The sequence below is a fragment of the Hippopotamus amphibius genome, chromosome 16 (genome assembly GCF_030028045.1).
Source record: "Hippopotamus amphibius kiboko isolate mHipAmp2 chromosome 16, mHipAmp2.hap2, whole genome shotgun sequence".
Classification (NCBI taxonomy): Eukaryota; Metazoa; Chordata; class Mammalia; order Artiodactyla; family Hippopotamidae; genus Hippopotamus; species Hippopotamus amphibius.
This window is the reverse complement of record NC_080201.1, coordinates 18964660-18990427: the sequence shown is the minus strand read 5'-3', so window position 1 is coordinate 18990427 and position 25768 is coordinate 18964660. Positions and strand designations below refer to the sequence as shown.

Below are 25768 nucleotides of genomic sequence, written 5' to 3'. Positions count from 1 at the left end.
AACATCCCTAAACAAAAACCTCTAATTTTCACCCATGGGTCCCTCAGAAGACCCCAAATGCCAGAATTCTTCAATTAATAAGTATTGATCAAGGATGTGCAAAAACTTTTGTACAAGTGTTACAATCTAATAGAAATCCTAACTAGCTCTTTTTAAAGTGGCCAGGACTAGGATATAGTTTTGGTTTGTTTTTCCTTTTTATAAGGATTTGACATTCTTTTCTATGAAATAGGTCCTGATTAGACTTTTTTGTACAAATGAGGAAATCAAGGCAGAAGGAAGCTAGTTTGAAATGACAAAGCTGATTTGAATTGACGAATCACTGCATACTGCTGATTAAAGCCCTGGAGATGCCTGATGTCAGGAGTCTATTTCCAGCCATCTCCCCCTGTAGCTGGAGATTGTTGAATTGGTGTCAAAGTTTATTATATATTCACTCCAGAAGTATGCAAAATATTTGCCTTCTTAATTTCCCTTAAGCATTTCATAACTTATGAAGCCATTTCATATCCATTATCTAGTTTTAACCTCACTTCAACTCTAATAAATAGGAAATTTAGATTTTATCATCACTGTTTTACAAGTGGAGGGATTGAGAGACATTAAGCAGTTCACCCAGGTTCACATGGTTTCTAAGTTGTGGCTTCAGAGCTAACTCTCAATCTTGTGACTTCTCTTCTAGTATTTTTCCATAAGACATGTTGCCTTTAAAGTCTGGTCAGTGCTTCATTGTATGCCTTTTCTTTTAACACAGACTCAAACAAAGGACTTTTTATTCCCTTCCCTAACCGGGAAATAAAGGATTCCCCAACAAGTACTTCTGCAACCCAGGGCAATGGTGTACCAGATCAGAGATTAGACACTTTCCCACTGGGGACACAGGTAATGTATTTACTTTCCTGCTGATCTGTTGACTAGTCAATGATTAATGCTAATAATCCAGTGAAGTCTCAATTATTTGTGAAGGTCTAAGAGGACATTTTTTAAATTAAATTTTTGTTGGAGTATAGTTGATTTACAATATTGTGTTAGTTTCTGCTGTACAGCAGAGTGAATCAGTTATACATATAGCCACTCTTTTTTAGATTCTTTTCCCAAATAGGTCATTACAGAGTATTGAGTAGAGTCCCCTGTGCTATACAGTAGGTTCTTATTAGTTGTCTATTTTATATACAGTAGTATATATATGTCGATCCCAATCTCCCAATTTATCCCTCCTCCCCTTCCCCTTTGGTAACCATAGGTTTGTTCTCTACATCTGTGACTCTATTTCTGTTTTGTAAATAAGTTCATTTGTACCATTTTTTAAGATTCCACATATAAGCGATATCATATGATATTTTTCTTTGACTTAAGAGAACTTTTTTTGATGAAGGCATGTAAGACACTTTAAAAGGAAAACACAAGACAGGATGCAAAGGGCCTTCTCCATTAATTTTGATCTTCCCTTTCCCTTTCCTCCAGTATCTGATCAAATGTAGTATATTTATTTATTTATTTATTTATTTATTTTTTATTTTTTTTTTGTAGTATATTTATACATATAACTTTAGCACATTTTATGCCAGGCATTTTGGCACTCAAAGAGGGATACAACTATTGTAGGTTTTGGCTGGTTTTCAATTTTCTCCTCTCTAACCAGTGTCTCCATTTCCTGTTACCTGGCTTCTTTACATTTTCTGCTTCTGCCTTTTAATTACTGGATCTTAATACCTCAGGGGTGGCTTTCCCAACACTGCCTCTTCATTGAAACATGAAAAAAGAAAAGTTAAGGGGTAAAGATGGCATAGAAGTTGTGAGCAGTGAAGAGGTGGAGATCATGCAAGATGAGGGAAGAATTAAAAATAAGTTTTTAGAGAAAAAAATTGATGGGAGTCCATTACTAATTTATATGAATGCATATGATATAGGTAGCAGAATTGACTACTTTATATTCAACTTTTCCTTTTGTCTGCATTTTCTTTGATAAATTATGAGCAATAAGTTTGCTGAAAATAGCCAGAAGGAAAAAGAAAAGAAGGAAAGACTCTGATCAATCCACAATTTGGATAGTCAACACCGTACAAGGAAAAAGATAGTAAGATTTCTTTACAGGTTGAGTTTATAATGCCTTCATTTTGTAAAAGGACAGATTAGCATTTAGTTGGTTTCTTCGTATTTGGGGCTTCTACTTGGGTAATTTAGAAACTATTTCAACTACCATTTAAAAAAAAAACTTGGTATTGTTTTAAAGGAAATGGAAAAAAATATACTCTAATCTACAGTTAATGTTAAAATAGCACTTTTTAGATTAAAAAAAAACTTTGAATTACTTCTTGAAGTGAGAGGGAAAAAAAGGAAATTGAATAGCCTGCTATATGTTCTCTTAGTTTAAGAAATAGGATTTCTTTCTCTGCATAACTACAAGATACTGAATACTTGAAGATGATTTTTTAAAAAGCAAACTCTAGATGGCGTTCTATTTTGTACCAATCCTTGCTTAATTATGCCTTAGATTAATTTTCAGCCTATTAAAAAGTCCCAGTAGCTCTTATGGTTGATACTTAGCTTTACCAGAGATAAAATAGGTATAGGAGTTCTTTAAACAGAAGTAAGTTGGAAAGGGTGGTACCATCTAACTTCTATGCTGAGTTATCTAAAGCAGAGAAAATACAATGTTTCACTGCTTGGTATGTCCTTTATCATGTCAGGATATTTTGTCTTTTCAAGGCATCTCTTTATCTGCTCCAAAGCAGCTCTAGAATCTCTTTGTGTTGTGACTATTTTAAAATAAGCTTAAATCTGGACCTTTGCTTGAAGATCTGTTTCCCTAGTTTGCAAGGATGGACTCACTTACTAATAGGAAATTATTCTGAACCCCACTATTCTAGTTAAACTTATGTGTGAATGCCCATTGACTCCCTTCTCCTAAACATTCAAACTTTTTTTTAGATGCAGGAAGTAGCAAGAAGGGAGATGCCAAGTGAGAATCACCAGGAAGATGGTAAATATTTTGCTTATGGTATTTTTCTCCACACTAGTCAGAGAAATCTAAATGTGATGGAATTTGGGAGTAGATGGAGATGTCTCAGTCCTGGGGTACTACATGAATTCTTTTCTGCTTTCATAAGGGGCTACCCTGGATGCTTAGTGACCTGTGAGGTCTTTCTGTTTGAAGAGTGAATATTCTGACTTCCTTTGTTCTTGACTTTTTGTATTGGCTGACTATTCTTTATTTCTTTTACCTTTCTTGCCTTCTTTTGGATTTATTATGTTTTTATTCATCCATTTCTCTTCCTGCTAGTTTATAAAGTTATACACTGTTTCTATACTTTTGGTATTATTACCAAAACAATAATATGTGTCCTTAACTTATTCAACTTTAAAATTAATCAAAACCTTAACTCTTCTCTTGGATAATTCAAAGACCATAAAGTACTTAACCCCTTTTACTCCTTCCTGATTTATGTATTATTATTATGGATTTTAATTCTCTGTATTTTTAAAACTCACAAGATATTATTTTTATAAAGTCAGTGTTCATTTAAATTTATCCATGTTATTTACCACGTTGTTTGCTCTTTACTTCTTTTTTTTTAAATCCCAAACTTGCCTTCTGAGATAATTTTCTTCTAGCTTATAGTACATTTTTTAGAATTAGTGTGAGTCTACTGATGATGAATTCTTTAAGTTTTTGTTTGTCTGAAAATGCTTCTGTTTCATTATCATTCTTTTTTTTTTAATAAATTTATTTATTTATTTATTTATTTATTTATTGGCTGTGTTGGGTCTTCGTTGCTGCACATGGACTTTCTCTAGTTGCAGTGAGCAGGGGCTACTCTTCATTGTGGTGCGTGGGCTCCTCATTGCCATGGCTTCTCTTGTTGCGGAGCACAGCCTCTAGGTGCGTGGGCTTCAGTAGATGCAGCACACGGGCTCAATAGTTGTGGCTCACGGGCTCTAGAGCACAAGCTCAATAGTTGTGGTGCACGGGCTTAGTTGCTCCGAGGCATGTGGGATCTTCCTGGAGCAGGGCTTGAACCCATGTCCCCTGCATTGGTAGGTGGATTCTTAACCACTGCGCTACCTAGGAAGTCCCCGTTATCATTCTTAAAGGGTATTTTGTCTGGGTATAAATTTCTCAGTTGGCAGTTCGTTTCTTCCTTCCTTCCTTCCTTCCTTCCTTCCTTCCTTCCTTCCTTCCTTGCTTTCTTTCTTTCTTTTTCTTTCTTTCTTTCTTTCTTTCTTTCTTTCTTTCTTTCTTTCTTATTTATTTATTTGTTTGGCTGCTCCAGATCTTAGTTGTGGCACACAGGATCTTTGTTGCCACATCTGGTATCTTTGTTGCAGTGTGCAGGATCTTTAGTTGCGTTTATGCGGGATCTTTTAGTTGTAGCATGTGAGCTCTTAGTTGCAGCATGTGGGATCTAGTTCCCTGACTGCAATCAAACCCGGGCCCCCTGCATTGGGGGTGCGGAGTCTTAACCACTGGACCACCAGGGAAGTTCTTTGGCAGTTACTTTTTTCAAAATATTGAAGGTATTCCTCTGTATTCTTATTATTTTTTTTAAGATTTTTTTTTTTGATGTGAACCATTTTTCAAGTCTTTATTGAATTTGTTACAATATTGTTTCTGTTTTACATTTTGTTTTTTTGGCCATCAGTCATGTGGGATCTTAGCTCCCCAACCAGAGATCAAACCCACACCCCCTGCATTGGAAGGCAGTCTTAACTACTGGACTGCTAGGGAAGTCCCACTGTATTCTATGTTTATCTTTTGTGGTTGCTTTTAAGAAGTCAGCTAGAAGTTTGTCACTCCTGCAAGGATAACTTGTTTTCTTTTTCCGCTGGCTGCTTTTAAGATTTTCCAGTTGTCTTTGATTTTCTGCAGTTTCACTATGATGTGTAGACTTTTTTATTTCTTTCACAATTTAATGCTCTTTATTGGAATATAATTGCTTTACATTGCTGTGCCAGTTTTTGCTGTACAACAAAGTGAATCATCTGTATTTATGCATATATCCCCATATCCCCTCCCTCCCGCTACTCCCTCCCACCCTCCTTATCCCATCCCTCTAAGTCATCGCCCATCATCTATTTGATCTCCCTGTTTTATGCAGCAGTTTCCTACTAGTTATCTGTTTTACATTTGGTAGTGTGTACATGTCAGTGCTACTCTCTCACTTCGTCCCAGCTTGCCCTTTGCCCCCACCCCTTGTCCTCAAGTCTGTTCTCTACAACTGCATCTTTATTCTTGCCCTGTCACTGGGTTCATCAGTACTATTTTTTTAGATTCCATATATATGAGTTAGCATACGGTATTTGTTTTTCTCTTTCTGGCTTACTTCGCTCTGTATGACAGACTCTAGGTCCACCCACCTCACTACAAAATACTCAATTTCATTCCTTTTTATGGCTGAGTAATATTCCATTGTATATATATATGCCACATCTTCTTTATCCATTTATCTGTTGATAGGCATTTAGGTTGCTTCTGTGTCCTGGCTGTTGTAAACAGTGCTGCAATGAACATTGTGGTACAGGTTTCTTTTTGCATTATGGTTTTCTCAGGGTATATGCCCAAGAGTGGGATTGTTGGGTCATATGGTACTTCTACTTTTAGTTTTTTAAGGAACCTCCATACTGTTTTCCATAGTGGCTGTACCAGTTTGCATTCCCACCAACAGTGCAGGGGGGTTCCCTATTCTCTACACCCTCTCCAGCATTTATTGTTTCTAGATTTTTTGATAGTGGCCATTCTAACCGGAGTGAGGTGGTACCTCATTATGGCTTTGACTTGCATTTCCCTAATGATTAGTGATGTTGAGCATCTTTTCATGTGTTTGTTAGCCATCTGCATGTCTTCTTTGGAGAAATGTCTATTTAGGTCTTCTGCCCGTTTGTGGATTGGGTTATTTGCTTTTTTAGTATTAAGCTGTATAAGCTGCTTGTATATTTTGGAGATTAACCCTTCATCAGTTGTTTCATTGGCAAGTATTTTCTCCCATTCTGAGGGTTGTCTTCTTGTCTTTTTTATGATTTCTTTTGCTGTGCAAAAGCTTTTAAGTTTCATTAGGTCCCATTTGTTTATTTTTGATTTTATTTCCATTATTCTAGGTGGTGGGTCAAAAAAGATCTTGCTTTGATTTATGGCATAGAGTGTTCTGCCTATGTTTTCCTCTAAGAGTTTTATAGTGTCTGGCCTTAGATTTAGGTCTTTAATCCATTCTGAGTTTATTTTTGTGTATGGTGTTAGGAAGTGTTCTAATTTCATTCTTTTACATGTAGCTGTCCAATTTTCCCAGCACCACTTATTAGACTTCTTTTTGTTTATCCTGTTTGGTATTTATTACACTTGAATCTGTGAATTCTGTCTCATTATTTCTGCAAAGTGCTTCAAAAATTATTTGTGTCCCATTTTTTCTATCTCGTCCTTCTGGGACAAGATTGATTAAGTAAGTGTATGTCGGAGACTTTCACTTTGTCCTCTTTTTTCTTATTCTTTTATATTTTTCATCTTTTTCTTATGCTTTATTTTAATACATTTTATTATTTATTTGTTTATTTATTACTAATTTATTAATTTATTTTTGGCTACATTGGGTCTTTGTTGCTGCACCTAGGCTTTCTCTAGTTGTGGTGAGCGATGGCTACTCTTCATTGTGGTGCAGAGGATTCTCAGTTCAGTTGCTTCTCTTTTTGTGGAGCAAGGGCTCTAGGCTAGCGGGCTTCAGTAGTTGCAGTTCACAGGCTCAGTAGTTGTGGCACACGGGTTTAGTTGCTCCAGGGCATGTGGTTTCTTCCTGGACCAGGGCTTGAACCCATGTCCCCTGCATTGGCAGTCAGATTCTTAACGACTGCACCACCAGGGAAGTCCTATATTTTTCGTATTTTTTTGGTTTGATCTGCATTCTCGATAATTCCTTCTGACCCATATTTAAATTCACTAACATTCTTTTCAGCCGTGTCTAATCTGCTATTAAGCTTGTCTGCTGGATTCTTAATTTCAATAGTTTTATTTTCAGTTTTATAAATTTGATTTGGTTCTTTTTCAAATATGCTGGGTCACTTTTTATAAGCAGAAATTTTCCAGCTTTTTTTTTTCTTCTTCTTTATTTCCTTGGCTGCATCAGGTCTTAGTTGCAGCATGAGGGATCTTTGGTTGTGATGTGCAGGCTTCTCTAGTTGTGGTGTGTGGGTTTTCTCTCTCTAGTTGTGGTATAGAGGTTTTCTCTCTCTAGTTGTGGGCCATGGGCTCTGTACTTTGCGGCACACAGGCTCTCTCTTTGAGGTGCGCAAGCTCAGTAGTTGTGGTGCGCGGGCCTAGTTGCCCTGCAGCATGTGGGATCTCAGTTCCCTGACCAGGGATGGAACATGCATCCCCTACATTGGAAGGTGGACTCTTTACCACTGGACCAGCAGGGAAGTCCCCTGGCTGTTTTACATATCTTTAAACATAGTAAAAATAGCCGTCATATAGGCTGCATATATTAATTCCAATTTTTGTGTGTCTGTGTTGTCAGGTTTTTTCTACTCATTCTCACTTGTATTGTCTTACTTCCTTTTTTGTTGTTTGTTTTGGCTACTTGCTGGCTATTATGTTTTAAAGACTGTTTGTAGGAATGATTTAAAGTCTTACATAAAGATATCTTTTCCAGATCAGACTTTCATTTGCTTTTACCAGTTGCCTGGGGCATTATCAGTCTGGGGTCACCTTAATCCAAGCTCAAGGCTTGAGGTTCCCTGGACTACCCACATGATGCATACCTGGATTACCAGTGTGTGAGGGCTGGTTTATTTCCAATTTACCTTTACTCTGAAGATTGTATCATGCTTAGAATTCCATCTTAATGTCGGGGGGAGGGGGGACAGGGTGGTTTCTCATACTCCTGACCTTGGATGGATCCTGGACTTGGACTTCTATACCTTTCACCCTATAACTCCTTAGGGTAAAAGTGACTTTACGTGCTGGACTCACCTATATGAGTTCTTGCTGTTTTCTAGATTTTGGCCTAGAAATTCCTCACTAGCTTGTTAGTTCTTTGATGCTTTTAAGAACATATACTGAGGGAATACGGGGATATGTGTATAAAAACAGATGATTGAACTTGGTGTACCCCCCAAAAAATAATAAATAAATAAAAAACAAACAAAAAACAACAACAACAAAAAATATACCATCCCACTTTTTAAATATCTTCACCAGGAGGGATAGTCTGAATTATCTAATCTCATAACTTGTTCTTAGACTCTTTTTCTTATGTAAAAATATTGTTCTATAACCTTTCCCCCACTGTATAGACTGGCCTTTGGTAAGAACATTGATATTCTTAAAGGTTCTATAGAGATAGAAGGTAGTTGATTCCACCTTTTTAAAGTTAAAGTGACTAACTCAGGAAGGCCTTCAAGCACGTGAATCTCTGAAAGCCCCAAAGAGCGCAAAGACTTCTCTTTTTTTTAATTTTTTTTTTTTGGGGGGGTACACCAGGTTCAATCAACTGTTTTTATACACATATCCCCATATTCCCTCCCTTCCTTGATGCCCCCCCCTCGAGTCCCCCCCACCCTCCCTGCCCCAGTCCTCTAAGGCATCTTCCATCCTCGAGTTGGACTCCCTTTGTTATACAAGGACTTCTCTTTTTATCTGATGCTCGACTTGCCCCACTCTGGGGCTTTTTGGAGAGACAGATACAGCTGTCTGATAGAAATGCTTTATAGCTGGATTAGGGGTTTTCATAGATTTTGCATTTCCTGCCATTTAACTGGCTTAGGATAGTGGTTCCCAATGTGTGAACCTAGACCTTCTGGATGGAGGTTGGGGGTGGGAGTGGGTTTAGCTTTATTGTGAGGCATCTATGTAATCATAGACCTACCAACTATTGTCTGTAGACTGAATATATAAGATCACAACTTTTGTCATGTGGGGGTGCACCAAAATAGTGGGAATAGTATATAGAAAACTCTTACACTACAGTTTTAGAAGCAAATTCCTAGGGAATTAGGTTGACATGAAATTTATCTCCAGAACGTTACAGATTCTTTACTGTTTACACAGTGTCCAACATGTTTTGTTGCTCTTCCATGTAGGAATCCTTTCATCACTTTATGCTACCATTTATCAAAATTATAAATCATCTTTTGCTAAGAACTTTTTTTTGGTAGAGAGAGGTATATCCAGTACCTAAGGGTACCTTAAGAAGAATTCTCACTATCTTTTGTGTTTCCCCCCTTGGTGATGGTTAGAATTCAGACGCTACTCGCCTCATCAATCCACAGTTCGGTCCCCAGAGAAGATGGCTAGAGAAGGGTATCGAATACCTTTTTTGGACAACAAGTCTTCAGGTTCTTCTCCAGAAAAGGACTTGATACCAAAACCTGATACTCATCAGCTTACCCATGATGCCTCATTGGGTAAACGCCTGGATGTGGGTGATTCTAGCCAGATTCATCCGTATCAGTTACCTTCAGATGTTGGTCTAGAAAATTATGATAATCATTATTCTCAAAATCTGTCCCTGCATGGAATTCCTGGTAAAAGGCCTCAGAGAAGCAAGAACTACGGAGACTATAGCACAAAGCCTTCAGATAACATGAAGGCCACCACATCTCATTCCTGTGGAGACTTACTGACTTCTCTGTCAAACCCTGACTCCAGCACCGGAAGGCTTTTGAAACTTAGTTCAGGTAATAGCTTCCTGTCAGTTTATAGGCCTCTTTCATAGGTGTGAAGATCGAAGTATAAATGGAAATTTTGGAATTAGTATTTCTTAGATGGGGGAATTCCCTGGAGGTCCAGTAGTTAGGACTGCACACTTTCACTGCTAAGGGCGAGGGTTCAAACCCTGTTTGGGGGACTGAGATCCTGCAAGCCATGTGGTGCGGCCTTAAATAAATAAATGGTCACCAGTAGTCCGTAGAGTCTCAAGAAATCTTCAGGGTATGAATTTAACATGATACCTATATTAGAGAAAATTTGTAGAAATGCAAACTTTATAACTATATGTTATTTTAGTTAAATAGCATCCTGGGACGTATTTCTAGTAACATATAGTCTTCTCTGGATACAATCACTTCTATTCTGAGTTACTTTTTCAGAAAAAGCTAGTTTTAGGGTAAGTGGTGGAGACCACTCTTCAGTTATTTATTTATTCAACAAAATGTATTGAATACCTACTATGTGCCAGATACTGTTCCAGCTCTGCAGATAAAGTAGCAAACAAAAATTAAGTTCCATGTATATTTTGCCATAATAAAAAAGGTCACTACTTCCATGGAATTTCTATTCTAAAGAGATAAGACAGATGATAAACAAGTTATAAATACATGTCATAAGTGTTATGAAGAAAAATAGCATAAGGTTATTGGAGAGTAATATGGAGGAGGTGAAGTTTTAGACAGAATGGTCAGGGAATTCTTCTCAGATAAGAAGTAAAAGTAGAGACTTGAATGAAGTGAGAATGTGCACCATGTGGATAACTGGAAGGAGAACTTTTAGACAGTGGAAATACTAAGTGTAAAATTCCTGAGGCTGGAACATGCTTGGTGTGTTCAAGGAACAATGAGGAAGCCAGGGCTGCTGCAGCAGAGTGAGCTAGGTGAGGTATATAGATGAAGTCAGATAGCCAGACATTTATTCTGGGTGAGATCAGAAGTTGTTGGAGAGTTTTAGCAGAGGAGTGACATGATCCAACTTAAAAATTACTCTGGCTGCTGAGTTGAGAATAGACAATGGGGAGCAAGGGTTGAAACTTTTTAAATTAATAGATTAGAATCTGGATAAGAGATGATGGTCGCTTGAACTAGAGAGATAGCAGTGTAGGTGGTGAGAAATAGATTCTGAATATGTTCTGAAGATGACACTCCATGATTTGCTGGTGGATTGAGGATGAAGTGTGAAAGAAGGTCAAGGATAACTCCTAGGTTTCAAGTCTGAATAGCTGGAAGAATGGAGTTACATTTACTTAAATGGAAGAGTGTGAGGAATAGGTTTTAGGATAAATACAAAGAGTTGGCCTTAGACATCTTCAGTTTGAGATGCCTATTAAAACATCTCAGAGATGCCAACTTGATAATTAAGCAGATTAGTCTGGAGTTCAGGGAAGAAGGTGAAGCTGGGAATTAAAAGTGTGTGGATGGCATTAAAACAGCCTAGATGAGGTCTCCCCAAGGGAGTGAATACAGATAGATAAGATATCTAAGGACTAATCTGAGTCCTCCAAGAATTAGAAATCTCATAGAAGAAGAGAAACCATTATGGAGAGCAAGAAAGAGGCAGCCACTAAGGTAGGAGAAAAAAAAGCCAAGAGGGGTGGTATCCTGGAACCCAAGTGAATAATATATTTCAGGAAGGAGGGAGTGATAAATACAGTGTCAGATGTCTTTAATAGGTGTCTTTAATGCTTCTGGGACTGAGAAATTATCATGGTATTTGGCAACGCATTAGTGAGCAGCTTCAGGAGATGCGTGGTTAATAAAAGCCTTGTTGAGGTGAGTTCAAGAAAGAATCAGAGGAGAAGCAATAGAGTTACCGAATATATACAACCCCTTCAAGGCGTTTTGTGGTGAAGGGGAGTAAAGACATGGAAATGTAGCTGGAAGGGGCATGGGATCAAGGAGATCATGGTGGAAATGATCCAGTAGAGGGGGAAATTGATGATGCAGGAAAGAAAGGGGACAATTACAAGAAAAAAAATTGGGGGTAGTCAAGAGGAAATGGAATCCAGTCTACCAATGGAGAGGTTGGCACAGACAGTTCACCTATTACAAAAAGAAGGAAGACAGGGAATTTATAGGCACAAATACAGGTGGAAGTGGTAGATTTAGTGGTGAGATCACATAGATGTTTTCTTTGATTGCCTCGGTTTTGCTCACAGAAATAAAGAGATCAGCACCTGAGAGTGAGGAGGGAGGAGAATGTGTTGGAAGCTTGAGGAGAAGAGAGATGTGAAATAGTGATCTCAAAGAAGAGAAGAGTAAATTGATTAGAGTAATGTGTTAGGATAGCTGGGCCCAGTTAAGATAATGGTTATGAGTTTGAAGTGAAGATGGTAGAAAGAGATATATGTTGTTCTCCAGTCACTTCTCACTGCTCTGCTGTAGGCTTGAAGTATGTGCACAGTTGGATTTAACCAGAGTTGGGGTGGAGGGAGAGAGAAAGGGTCCAGAGAGTTGAGGGTATATACTAGGTAGAGGTCATTATGACCCTTGGACTCCAGACAGGGTGAGGATGGAAGTGACACATGAGAGAGTTGAAGAGCAGGTTCATCTGTTTCCTTTGCAGATTTGTATGCCGCAACCCATTTCAATAGCGACCCTGCTCTGCTGATGAATGTAGAGCAAAAATTATACACAAGCCTCGGTGATTTAACACCAGCACATGGTTCTTTCCCAAACAACACGGTCCTGGGAGACTCTCTGCAGACACTGCTCTTGCCTACTAGGACTTCAGAAAACAGAGAGAGTTTGACCAAGAGGTCATTAAGCCCATCAAGAAGAGGATTCAAACGGAAGGAGAATATCCTTGCCACTCTGAATCCAAAACATGGTTTCAGAGATGCTACAGGCAGCGAGGCAAGTGTTGGTTTGTTTGTGCTTGTGCAAAAACACTTCAGGTCCAAGACCAGAAAGGGGTTCTGTTTTGGTGGTGGTGGTTTGGCTCGAGAGTGGTAGAAATTCAAAAGGATTTTCAGAGGCTGGTGGGTAATACTGCCAGGCCAAAGCCTGTGATTCTTTTGCCCTTGGGAAAGTCATTCCTCTCCTGCCACAGTTCCTCATTTCTATCACTGGGAGAAGGGTCCCTAATCTACTTCCAAAGCATAAACATGGTGGGGAAGTACTTTGACAATAAGAAGTAGTGGACAGAGTTTATTGCAGAAAAGAATGTAGAAGTTGCCAGGGGCTCAGCATTGGCTTAAGAGTGAACTCTGTAGCATTGATGTTTATAATCTTATCATGTTTACACATTTGCTTTGGCCACAAATGACTAACTTGCTTAGGATCTTTCTTCTAAAAGCATTGCTTTCCTGTCCAGAAATTAAAATTATTCGATTTTTTCCCAAGATGAATTAGATTAAGAAAATGAATTAGATTATCCAAGGGATTTTTAGCTGAGAGTTGGTTCAGAGAATGAACAGCAAATCAAGAACCATTCCCAGATATACAATATAATTCATTTTATAAAATTGTAGTATGATAGTTAGTGTTGTTCCTACTCAGTAACTGTTTTGTCACTGCCTTTGAGTACATCTCCATAGAGAATGCCTTCTTCTCTCCTCTCATCTGTTTGAATATTAATTTTTCTCCAGGTCCTCCTTCTATCATGAAGCCTTCTTCTCATGAGTTAAAGAAACTATAGCTCTCAGGGCATTCTCTTCCCCTGAACCCGTAACCTTCGTCATATGAATCATTTCTCATTTAATCATTTACTGCCTTGTGAGAAAAGGGGAGTTGGTCAAAAACAACTATTTCAAGTCACTTATTTTTCAGGTGTTGGAAATCTTTTTACACATTGACATGGGCTTATAAGGGGGTCTTGTTGTCGTTTGGTTGATTGGTTTTTTTACCCTTTAATACTTTCTATTCAGTTTTCAAAACTTTGGAGATGGTTATAATTTTTGTACACCAAAGGGGGCAGTCTTGTAATACGTTTTTGACTTTTTGGTCCTTTTTTTTTGTTTTCTATTATCAGCCCCTGATGCCTATTTTTCCAGACAAGAGCACTGGTGTTAATGTATTTAGGGCAAAAGTATAACAACACTTAGGATATTTGGGTGCTATATTAAAAAGACATGTTCTAGGAAATTTTTTCACCTCTATTCATGTCACATTGTTAAAATAGCAATTAAAATCTCAATGCACCTTTCTGAACTATCTTAAAAATTCCCATTTCTTTTTTCCTGTTAGATACTATGTTTCTTTATATGAAAAGTTGTAAAAGAGCTGTTTGAATATAAATATAAAAGAAATACACTGTTCCGTTTCTAGAAAGGTATAAATCAGCAGAGCATTTTAAAAGTTGTAAAAAAATAATTCCATATTAAAAAACCACACAAAATTAAACCAAACATGAATTTGTAAAAATTTATTTTTGATCAACTGACTTTAGAATCATAGACAAATTATAAAAATTGATTTTTTAAAAAGCCATGAGGCATAATTTGCTGTAAATTAAAAATAACAAAATTATTCCAAAGTTCATAAAAAACTTATCCCCCACTCTCACCACACTGTGATAAATGAAAGAAAATACGTAAAGGCATATATGTGTTTCTAATAGCTCTGTGATGCACACACAGAATTACCAATACATGAAAAACCAATGACGGTAAATATCCATTTTTGACAAGATCCTCTAATGTGGACTTGTAGTGTAACCAGCTTTTATATGACTTTTCTTCCTAATCAGGTTGTTAACTTCTTAAGGACCTCATCTTTTACTTCTTATGCTCACAGTCCTTGTGTAGAACTCTCAATGCACATGATCAGTGTTCAGTACAGATCTGTTGAATAAATAGTTATCCCATTTGTAATGCTTTTCCTTATTAGTCACATGTGTGACTCAAGTCATAAATATCACGGTCTGGTGTTCTGCTTCAGATATGACAGAAATTGCTAATTAATCATCTATAGTTTTTAATATTAAAAGAGCCAAGGATTGAGAAATAATTTGGCTGTTTTTAATATACAACAGCTTTTTCAAAGTCCCTTGAGACCCTACAGAAAAGATTGGTAGATTGATCTGTCCAGTAAAATTCCCAATTGTTTTTTATTCATTTAGACATGATTAAATAAATAGACATATACATCATATCTGAATGAATGAAAAACAATTGGGAGTTTCACTGGAGAACTCTACCTATACATCTATATACATAAGATTCTTACTGAATAAAAAGTATCTCTAGTACTGGGTCCAACAATAACGTTTAACATAACATTTAAAATGTTATAGAATATTTATGTTTGTTATATGTTAGTATACTAAATATAAGCTTATGAGTTATAACTTTTATTAAATTACTCCCCATTTTATTTTACGATATATACCTTAAAAAATATTCTGCTTTTTAATCTTTCCATATTACATAATACATTGAGCCGTAAACATAGGTGTTAAAACATTTTTTGTTTTCTTCTGAAAATTTCTACAGAAAATTATGATAGAAGATACTATTACCTTTGAAATTATCCTTGTATATATTATTGTGTTTGCCTTGGACATTAATATTCTATTCAAATCCAAACTAAAAGATGAAACCAACTCTCTTTTTTTTCTCTTTTTTTTTAATGTTAACACTTTAAATGTCTGGATTTTTACTTCCCTTATTGTGTAAGAATGACAAATGATTGGGTTTTGGGGTTTTTTTTCTTGAGCCTCTCTCTAGTGACCTGGGCAGTTTTCATGGTTTGCCAGGAAACCACAGTCCCCCAATCTCTGCCAGAACCTCCCATGTGGCCACAGTCCTCAGACAGCTCCTGGAGCTTGTGGATAAGCACTGGAATGGCTCCGGCTCCCTCCTCCTCAACAAGAAGTTTCTCGGTAAGTGAGCGCATTCTCAGTTCCTGGAGAAGGGCTCAGACCTTGCTTCTGCTCTGTTTCTGCTCTAGTTCCGATAAAAGCCACTCAGCCCCCTTCACTTGCAGGGAAAATTGTTTTCATGATCACTTACCAAAATTTCTCAGCCACGCAGTGATTAATAAATCTGCATTTTTCTTATAATCTTCTTCTTCCCTGTTTTCATTTGTTTGTTTGTTTTCTTTTTTGGCCGCACAGCTCAGCTTGCGTGATCTTAGTTCCCCAACCAGGGATAGACCCCGGCCCGCAGCAGTGGAAGCACTGAACCGCCAGGGAATTCCCTTCCCTGTTGTTTTTATCAGCACTTTTCCCTCATGTACCACTTGTCTTTTTCTTCCTGTAACTTTTTCTTGGTAGTCTTTGAGCGACGAGATATAAGAAAGAGCGTGGTCATGTTAATGATTACAAAAGGATTTTATGATCCTTAGGAAAATGCCGATAAAAAAATACAACAGAAATTGGGTTTGATCATCAGAGTTCTGAGATGCCTGTTGAAATGTTATGATTCGAGAAACTTGAAAGGCTAGATGACCTGGACTCTTTTTTTAGGGCTTCTTTTTCAGGAACTAGGGGAAAAACAGGTTTGCAAATATTGTCCCCATGTGTTTATTTGTTGTTTATTGGAAGACGAATTCAAGGAGCTTTTGGTGGTGGTAAAAGTTTAAGTAAAAACTAGAAACTTTAAAGTTGTTCTGGCTTAACTTTTCTTTTTTAATTTCTAAAGAGACACACAGCAGAAGAAATCTTAGCCCAGTTATTTTCCTTCCCACATTGATGCTTTGCTCTTGTTTTGTAGGAAATTATCCCCAGGAGCCACTCATCAGTGATTAGATAGTAGCCCAGAGCATGCACTCATGAGGGTCTGCTGTTGTTTCTCCATAGGTGTGGGATACAATTTTTTACCTCCATCATGAAACATCTCTTACAGCCAGTTAACTAGATTCTTGTAAAAAGGAGATACTAGATTACCCTATTTGTCCTACAGAGCTGGTAGTTATTGACTAGGAATCCTGTGGTTTAGCTTTTAAGATTGGCCTGTGTGCCCAACCTGAATTTTTGGCAGGTCCTGCCCGAGATCTGCTTCTGACTTTGGTAGTCCCTGCTCCTTCTCAGCAGTGGTGTCGCTCACATCCTGAAGATACATCAAAAGCCTCGCACAGGAGGGAGATGGAACTGAAGGAGACGGGGCAGCTGGTCCCTAATGACATGGTATGCTGCTCTCCTCTTCTTTTCCTACTCTTCCTTTACTAGAAAAGGACAGGGCAGCAAGACTAGAACAACTCTGTGCCATAAAGATCATCATCACCACAAACACCTAGATGTTTATGAACCAAAATACAGAAAAGTCATTCTGAGCAAATCTGGAACACAAAACTTGCAGGGACAGCTTGGAGGTTTTGCAGGGGTGACTCCCTAATCATAGCCCTAATCCAAAAATTCTAAGGAAAGACTTGAAATGGAAAAAGAAATAAAAGGCTGTAGAGTGAAAACATTTAGGACCATGTTCTTGAAGGTTATGGTTTGATTCAGATGAGGGAAGTTAGATGTCTCTGGGATTGTCTTTCCTCCCTTCTGATGGAGAGCCCTAAACCAGGGGCCATTCCTAAAGAATTAGGCTGCTGGCTCTGGGAGAGAAAGAAGGGACTCATATTCTTAGGCTTTTTTATCCCCCTTTTCTTAACTTTAGAGGATTTTCAGACATCAAGTTTAGTTTCTAGAAACTTTAGATAGGTGACTCAGAATGCTGGCCACTTGTCAAAACAACCACTCGTTCTATAAGAGTAGTGGATAACTCACAGGAAGGATTGCAATTGCATGTAATAAATTTGCTTGCTGCACTTGAGCTGTGTTTACCAATGAATTAAAATTCTAGTGAGAAAGAGAAATGCTGACCTCCATTTAGTTTATCTCTGAACAGAGGAAAGATTCTTTCGGTCTTCTAAAAGCACTCCTCAGAATTTCAGATTCTTAATCTGTTTGTATTTTGTTTTCTAATCTAAAGGAAACTTTGAAGCAAAAACTGGTCAGAGTGCTGGAGGAAAACCTCATTCTGTCAGAAAAAATCCAGCAGTTGGAGGAAGGTGCTGCCACTTCGATTGTGAGCGGGTACCAGTCCCACACTTATGGTAAGTTCAGGAAAGCAATGTGTGGTGCACCCCAAGACAGCCGTTTCTTTATAGATGACCCATTTAATGAGCTTCGTCATCCAGAGCTCACATGGCTTCCTAAATGGAAACAATCATCTTGTCTCAGAGTTGTAATGCAGGTGATTTGAGTTACCAGAGTAAAAGAGTTTACTTTTATCAGTATAAAGCATTTATAATGTTATTATTGTCATTATTTTTGAGAGTGACACTTGTTTTTTCTGATTATAGCAGAAGATGGTGTTCTTTATAGAAAGTTTGGAAAATATAGGGAAAATATAATCTCACTACCCAGAAATAACCACCATTAGTGTTTTTGGTATATTTTCTTTCACCATATACCTATACATATATGCCTATACATATATTTTTAACTCAGAATTAAAAGTTGTGTCTTGATTTTTTTTAATTTATTTATTTGTTTTATTTATTTATTGGCTGCATTGGGTCTTCGTTGCTGCACACAGGCTTTCTCTAGTTGTTGCGAGTGGGGGCTACTCTTCATTGTGGTGCACAGGCTCCTCATTGTAGTAGCTTCTCTTTTTGTGGAGCACAGGCCCTAGGCACGTGAGCTTCAATAATTGCGGTACATGGGCTCAGTAGTTGTGGCTCATGGGCTGTAGAGCACAGGCTCAATAGTTGTGGTGCACAGGCTTAGTTGCTGTGGCATGTGGAATCTTCCCAGGGCAGGGCTTGAACCCGTGTCCCCTGCATTGGCAGTGGATTCTTTACCACTGTGCCACCTAGGAAGTCCTTGATTTTTAAAAGCTAATTTATGTACAACAAAATGCACACATTTTAAGTTTGATGAGTTTTGACAGATATATATAGATACTCATTTAATTCCATCCCAATCAAAATAGAGAATACTTCTGTAGTCTAGAAAGTTCAACCCTTGTACATTCAGTTTCTCCTACTCTCTACCCTAGGCAATCTGATTTCTATAGCCTAATGTTATTAATTTAATAGCATAGGGGAGGGTGGGGGGACTCGAGGGGGGGAGTCAAGGAAGGGAGGGAATACGGGGATATGTGTATAAAAACAGATGATTGAACCTGGTGTACCCCCCAAAAAAAAAAAAAATTGGAAAAAAAAAAATAGAGAAGAAATTGAAAGCCAGGTACAGAGAATGTCCAAAACACATGTAATTACTATATGAATAATCCCAGATTGCCATATTCCTCCTGAAGACATGAAGCCTATAATCAATTTCCAAAATAAAGGTGGTCATATTTTTCCAAAAAAAAAAAAAAAAATTTAATAGCATAGGCATTTCCTATAATACACATGAACATAGCATATTTATTTAGTCCTCTGTATAGTTGTTTTTAATGTTAGCTATTATAAATTACCATTATTTATATTATAAATCTAATTCTAAGAATTTCCAAACATTCAAAAGAGCTGAAATAAAAGACCCTAAAGTGAAAATACTTATCTAAGATTCTCTTTCTTCTGATGGAGCTGAGAGTCCTAATATTTATGCTGTGATAAATAATGCAGCTATTAATATCTGTGTATATAAATCTTTGTGTACATTTTAGGCTATTTTCCTAGGAGACATTCCTAGAAGTAGAATTAGTGGGTCAAAGATGTGGACATTTTTGAGGCTTTTGTTACACATTGCCAAATCATTCCCAAGAAAGGTGGATTAGGTTTACACTCACATCAGCAGTAAGTATATATTTGAATGCCTTTTCATTTCACCCTTGCCAACACTGGGTATTATATTTTTCTTGCCATTATGATAAGTGAAAAATAATATCCCATTGAATTCTTGACTTGTACTACTTTATTATTAGTATAGTTTATGTAGATAAAGTCTACCCTTGACTTTAAACTTCTAGCTCAGCACCCCTAAACAAACATGGGTATTTGGATTTGTATGAGGAATTTGATTTGGAAATCAGCACTGAATTTCCAGAGTTGAATCTCATCATCATCTGATATTCATAAGCATGAATAATCAAGACATCAGTGTCCACTTACCTGCACTGAAAATAAATAGGTGTTTATTCACTAGATAACTATTTTCAATCAGCCATGAGGCCCAGTACTCTATTTTGGATTACTGGTGATAAATATAGCTGTTGCAGCCCTGATTTCCACCTTCCAGAACCTTGCCGCTCAAAGTGTGAACCACAGGTCAGCAACATTAGTGTCACCTGGGAGCTTGTTAGACCTATAGAATATTTGGCCTCACCTCAGACCTACTGAATCAGAATCTGTTTTTTAACAAGATCTCCAGGTGATTTGTAAGCACATTAAAGTTTAAGTTCTGTTCTAGAAGACTGACTTGCTTAGGACCAGAGTTCCTGTGCTTTTACCTACCTAATTATTTCAGGCAGTGGTAACATATTTGGAAAGCTAGGTGTGAATGCCTTGGCCACAAATCCAATTTCTGCAAGCACTTATTGAGCTATTACCATGTGTGTGACAGTTCTAGATATTTTCACATATTCCATACAGAGTGAAGGACATGCATTCATGAACTAAAATGGAGAATACAGGGAGACCTAATATCTGTTGACTGCCTATGCTATGTGAGCTCAGGTGTCTCACTGACTCCTCATAACAGTGCTGTGGGGCAGGGTTACTAGCTCTAGCAAAACTCACAAAAGTGAACTAAGATGTGCAAGATTACGTGGTTGAATTTTAATTCGGATATATCTGTTATTAAACCCTATATTCTTGCCACCAAATCTGCTGTCTCCAAGGGAGGGAATGGTGAACGGAGTGTGGAGGTGGGTACAGTGGGACCCCCAATTCGTCAAGATGTCTACCTGATCAACTCAAGCTCTGCTCAAAGACTAGCCTCTTGGAATCCTCTCATCCCTGGCTACTGTAACCTTTGTAGATGATCTTCTGCGCAAAAATCAACAGCTGAACATGCAGGTGGCTTGCCTGAACCAGGAGCTTGCCCAGCTGAAAAAGCTGGAGGAGACAGTGGCCCTTCTCCACGAAAGTCAGAGGTAGGATTGGGTCCATCTAGCTGGCTTCTGAAAGCAGATGTGTACTTTCCTTTATCTTCTTTGTTTTATTTGGCAAGTTAATATCTATATACTTTTCAGATTAGCTCTAATCTGTGTGTAAACCACCTGTATCCAGGCCAGTTCGCTCAGGGGATCAAAATACTGTTTTCCAGAACACACCAGGGACTAATTATCTTTGCTGGTGCTGGTGGGTTACAACACCTCAATAATAAGTAGTTTCTCACTGGATCCAAAAGGACCCTTGTTTGGGTCAGCTAGCTTACCTTGGTCACAGTGTACCCCTAAAATCAACCATCTTGCTCTTCTGGAAAATGCCTACCTGCTATTGGTCACAGAAGAGACGTCAAGAACACTCAGAGAGAGAGACATAGGGAAAGAATCCAGTGTATGTGTTCTCTTCAGAGTAGCTCAATAACATCAGCCTCCTCAAAGAACAGTACCCTCAGGATGCAGGCTAGACAAATCAAAAGAGGCCTCAAGATTATTGGCATTTTTAGAGAAGCCCTTGAAATTTTGATTTGCCAAACACCTTTACTAGGATCTTCAATGAAACGTAAATAGAACTCCATCCCCAAGCCTTCAGCCTCAAACTTCACTTCCTTATTTTCCTTGGAATAGCTTTATATTCAGAAGATTCAACCCAGATCCATTCTGGCTGGCTTTTTTGTTTGTTTGTTTAACTTTTCATTGTAGTTATTTCAAGCATACACAAAAGTAGAGTGAAGAGCATAAATTCATGGTCCTCAAACTTGGGTGTGTATCAGAATCAATGGAAAAACTTGCTGAACTACAGATTGCTGGGTCTCACCCCCACAGTTTCTGATTCAGCAGATCTGGGTTGGGAACTGAGAATTTGCATTTCTAGTAAGTTTCCAGGTGATGCTGTTGCTTCTGGCCTGGGAACTACACTTGGAGAACATTAAGGTATATATCTTTAGTGATGCTATATTTTAGAGTAACTTGAAATAATTCTTCTGTGTGTTGTTAAACCATAAATTCAATATACAGGTTCAATTTGTTTCATTTTGTTTTTGATTGATAGGGAATGTTTTTGTTATTTTGATTTAATCTTGTGTATAATTATGTAAAACTTACATTGTCACAAAGTCAGATCTACAAAATCAGATAAATTCAGACGAATCTAGCTTCCTTACCTGTCTCCTCTATCCTTTCCTTCCCTCCCACTAGCCTTCCACTGCAGGTGTGGGTGTGTATTTATAGTCCCCCTCTATTATATAAAAAGAGGTATATTGTTGCTTTAACATTTTATCTTAGAAATCATTTCACAGTGGTGTATAGAGTTAGTTCTCACTCCTTTTATACATGCATAGGACTCCACTGTGTGTGTATTTAATTAGTCCTCTACTGATGAACATTTAGGTTGACAGTATCTTGCTGTTACAAACAGTGCTGCAGTGAATAGCATTGTGCATGCATCTTCTTTGGTGGGGAGAGGCAGTCTCTGATAGCTTCTAACATTACATGGTAATACGGAGTCCAAGAATATAGTCATGACCAGCACCATTAGTTTAATTGCAGGGGCAGGATAGATTAGAAGTAGAAATTAAGATTTGGGGATAGAAACTGGAGGCCTGGTCAGGTGTCAGTCTCCCTTACTTCATCATGAAAGTGCTTTGGAAAGAATAGAATAATCACTATGTAAAGTGTGAACTATGTTACTGCTATAATCAGTCTGGAACATAATCAAACAGAATTGTAATGAATAAAGAAACTGTCGGCCTGCTTTTAAAATAACCCACTCATAAATCGGACAGTTCTTTCTATTTAAAGATGTTACTTCATTTTACATTTATCTTTAGCAAACATTTCAGGTCTGAATGGCATCTACTTTGCTTTTATGACTTCATGACTGTCTTTTTCCCCCATGCCTCAGATCCCTGGTGGTAACTAATGAGTATCTGCTGCAGCAGCTGAATAAAGAGCAAAAAGGTTATTCTGGGAAAGCACTCCTGCCTCCTGAGAAGAGTCATCATTTGGGGAGATCATCGCCCTTTGGAAAAAGCATGCTGTCTTCCTCCTCACCAGTGGCACGTGATACGGGTCAGTATCTAATACAGAATGTTTCAGACTCTGTCCCGGAGCCTAGTCTATGGAGCTAGCACTGAACACCTTCTTTGTAGCTACCCTCTCAGCCCCGGGGCTCTCAGTGTCATTGCCACTAGCATGGTGGTATTTACCCACAAGATTAAGAAAAGAATCTTATTTTAATTACACCATATTGGTCCTTCTTTTTATTTCTCTTTTTATCTCCTCCCATCAAGTCATTCTTTCCTTCTGCTCACATAAATAGTTGGCACTTAGTCCTAGGCGTTATATCACATAGAAACATTTGGCTGAAAACGTCAAAAAGAAAAAAACACTAGACATTTTTCCCAAGTGTCAGCTGAAATTGTGTACTAGGAAGTTAAAAAAGAACATCCATGGTCAGGTATGTTTTGTGTTAGAAGAAATTTCGGAGAATATTGATCAGTTCATCAAATGCATTTTGGGTTTCCTCCCACCATAGTGAAAAGGTGACCAAGGTCTGGTGTCTTCCCTGGAGCAGTCAACAGTTTAGTTGTATGACAGAGCTCAAAGCTTGCCATTGGTTCCAAACAGGCCTAAATGAAAGCCTGAAGACCCTGGAAAGACAGAGAGTAGGTAATTCCTACTCTGGAGAATTGGAGAAGGCGTCAGTGAGGACTTATTTGAGTGGAAGCTTGCAGAATAAGTACAATGGTACCAAGCAGAGGGGGTGCAGAGACTCCTAGGCCAAGAGTACAGAGTAGAAGAGTCTGGGGCCCCCAAAGGGATCACCGGACAGGGAAGATGTAGGTCATGGTGCCTTGACATTATATAACTGGGGGACCAGTCCTAGCCTGGGAGGGAGGTGTGATGTCAGGAAGATGTCCCCTAAAGAAATGATCTTTCAACCAAGACCTGAAGAATTGAATAGCACGTCACCAGACAAAGCACAGGACTGAGGGCAGAGGCAGTGGGGAGAGCTGCAGAGAGAAATAGCATAAGCAAAGGCCATGAAATGGGAAGGAACACGGTCCTTTCAGGGAACGGAGGGCCTGAGAGGAGATACACAGGAGCTAGGTTGCATGGCTCCTTAAAAATTTTAAACTGGGAAGGCAGACGCGTAGTAGATTTGTGTTTGAGGAGCTTCCTCTGTAAGAAGACTAGATTGACGTCTGGCTGTGTGGGATGGGCTCGACCAGAGAGGAGCTAGAGATATGAGAGGGGGGGGCTGGCGCAGTCCAGACCAGAGGCTTCTGAAAGTTAGCCGTAGGCTCAGCATCCACTTTATACGTGAGTACCTTGTATTTCAGACTGAGGATCAATCTTTTCTTTAATCTTGATTGATTAGGCATCAATAGTGTCTCTAAGTATGTTTCTGCTTTAAGGTTGCCCAAGTAGCTAAAGTTGCCAGAGAGCTGTAGAGGGCAAAGCACTGTCAACCTAATGTCATATGGTACTTCTTTCATCTTCGGGGTCATGGCAGAGAGAGAGGCAGGAAAGATTAGAAACTTATTTGCTCCCCTGACCCAGATGCTGTGCAGGGAAGGAGAGCTATTGCTGTAATAATGAGACATGAAGATCACAACTGAGATCACACATCTCTAAGTTATAAATGAAATCTACAGATCTCTTGATTTTATGTGGGTTCCCGAAAGGAGCACACACAGAGGAGCTACAAGTTTCTTTGAGCTGCATGGCCCTGAGGGAGCTAGAGTGAGCTTGTTTTCTGTGGAAGTGTCAGTAAGAACAGCTCCCCTCCCTACTTTCCTGGGCCTGTCTTGGCCCCACTGAGAGGCCACCAAAGAGCCTAAGCCTTGCCCAGGTAGGGTAGCCTTAGCCAGTAGCCTTACAGCCCTGCGTGGTCAAATTTCATGGTCCCAGTCCAGTGTACAGGCCAACTTACTGGACAGCTGATGGGGGGTGGGGGAGGTGGGGGCAGGGATAACACACTTCTTTCTGCAACTTAGCTCTCCCTTCCTTCTCCTATGAACATCTGATAATGCCAGCCCAGAACCTATTCAGGATATCTCTAAGGAAGAGCAAAGAGCCTGACCCAGATTAAGTGACCTTCCACGCCATATTCTATTGTCACTGAAAGTGGCTGGCATGGAAAACAGGTCCTCAGGGAAGTTCTGTGCCCCAAAGGAGAGGCAGGGCCCCTTTGACAGGTTTGGCCTTCCCACCAACTATACGTAGAGGGTTTTAATGGCTCCATCCCATAGATCCTAACCTCTCTCTCACCAAACTGGCTTTGCTAGCAAGGGTACCCAAAGCTTTCCACCATGAGGAGGCTGTGGGGAGTGGAGCAGTGATAACTGAAGGGCTGAAGTGGCATTGTTTGGGCAGTCACTGCTATGAACCAGATTCTGCTAGACTAAGGGTCTTCCTGGCTCTGGGTGGGCCTTGATTTCCCTTAAGCTCCATAACCACTTTTTAAGAAGAGGGGGCTTTACTCCTACAAAGGTGGAGTTTCGGGACCGGGGCAGTTCTCTCCCTGGGCTCCTCTAAGCCACACTGCCAGTCATAGGAGGGGCCAAGCTGCTGCTCCCATATGCACTGGATGGTAATCTCACCTGCAGCTTAATAGCTTAATAACCCGGACAAGGCCAATTTGCAGGATTTGGGCTTCACTCCTGTTATGCTCATTTAAGGAAGCTTGCAATTTAAACTAATTCCTCAGGGCTGGAGAAAGTATTCCTCTTACTATTTGCTGGTAGGGGAGATAGAACTCTCTGAAACTCTTGCCTGAGCAATGCAAGGTCAGCGGAGTCAGGAGGATCCCACAGCTGTCAGCCATTAGGCAAGGCTCTGCTGTGACCAGGTGATGATCTCTGCTCTCTAATTCTCACCTCACCCCCCAGCATCTCTGTTCCAAACCACACTACCCCTCTATACCCCCACTCCAGGTGACTTTGGGCTCAAGGGCAACTTGGGCCAGGAACATCCCAGAATAGCCCAAGGGATGAGGGGATAAATGGTTGTGCTGCTTTACTTTGTTATCTGGGTCAAGAAAGAAAATATTTGTGAATATGTGCCTTTTAACCCTTTTCTAG

The 25768-nt window shown here is 39.0% G+C and overlaps 1 protein-coding gene across 1 annotated transcript in view; it reads left to right on the top strand.

The window, feature by feature from the left end:
- The window catches only part of LRRC36 (leucine rich repeat containing 36), a 52608-nt gene extending 29696 nt beyond the window's left edge, over positions 1–22912 (top strand). Inside the window, exons 6-14 of the mRNA XM_057712192.1 lie at positions 755–882; positions 2932–2983; positions 9223–9663; positions 12260–12549; positions 15352–15517; positions 16617–16762; positions 17556–17679; positions 20555–20669; positions 22585–22912. Coding sequence (XP_057568175.1) covers positions 755–882; positions 2932–2983; positions 9223–9663; positions 12260–12549; positions 15352–15517; positions 16617–16762; positions 17556–17679; positions 20555–20669; positions 22585–22810 — 1688 coding nt within the window. The 3' untranslated portion in view covers positions 22811–22912. The remainder of the gene's footprint in view (positions 1–754; positions 883–2931; positions 2984–9222; positions 9664–12259; positions 12550–15351; positions 15518–16616; positions 16763–17555; positions 17680–20554; positions 20670–22584) is intronic.
- Positions 22913–25768: the final 2856 nt, after the last annotated feature.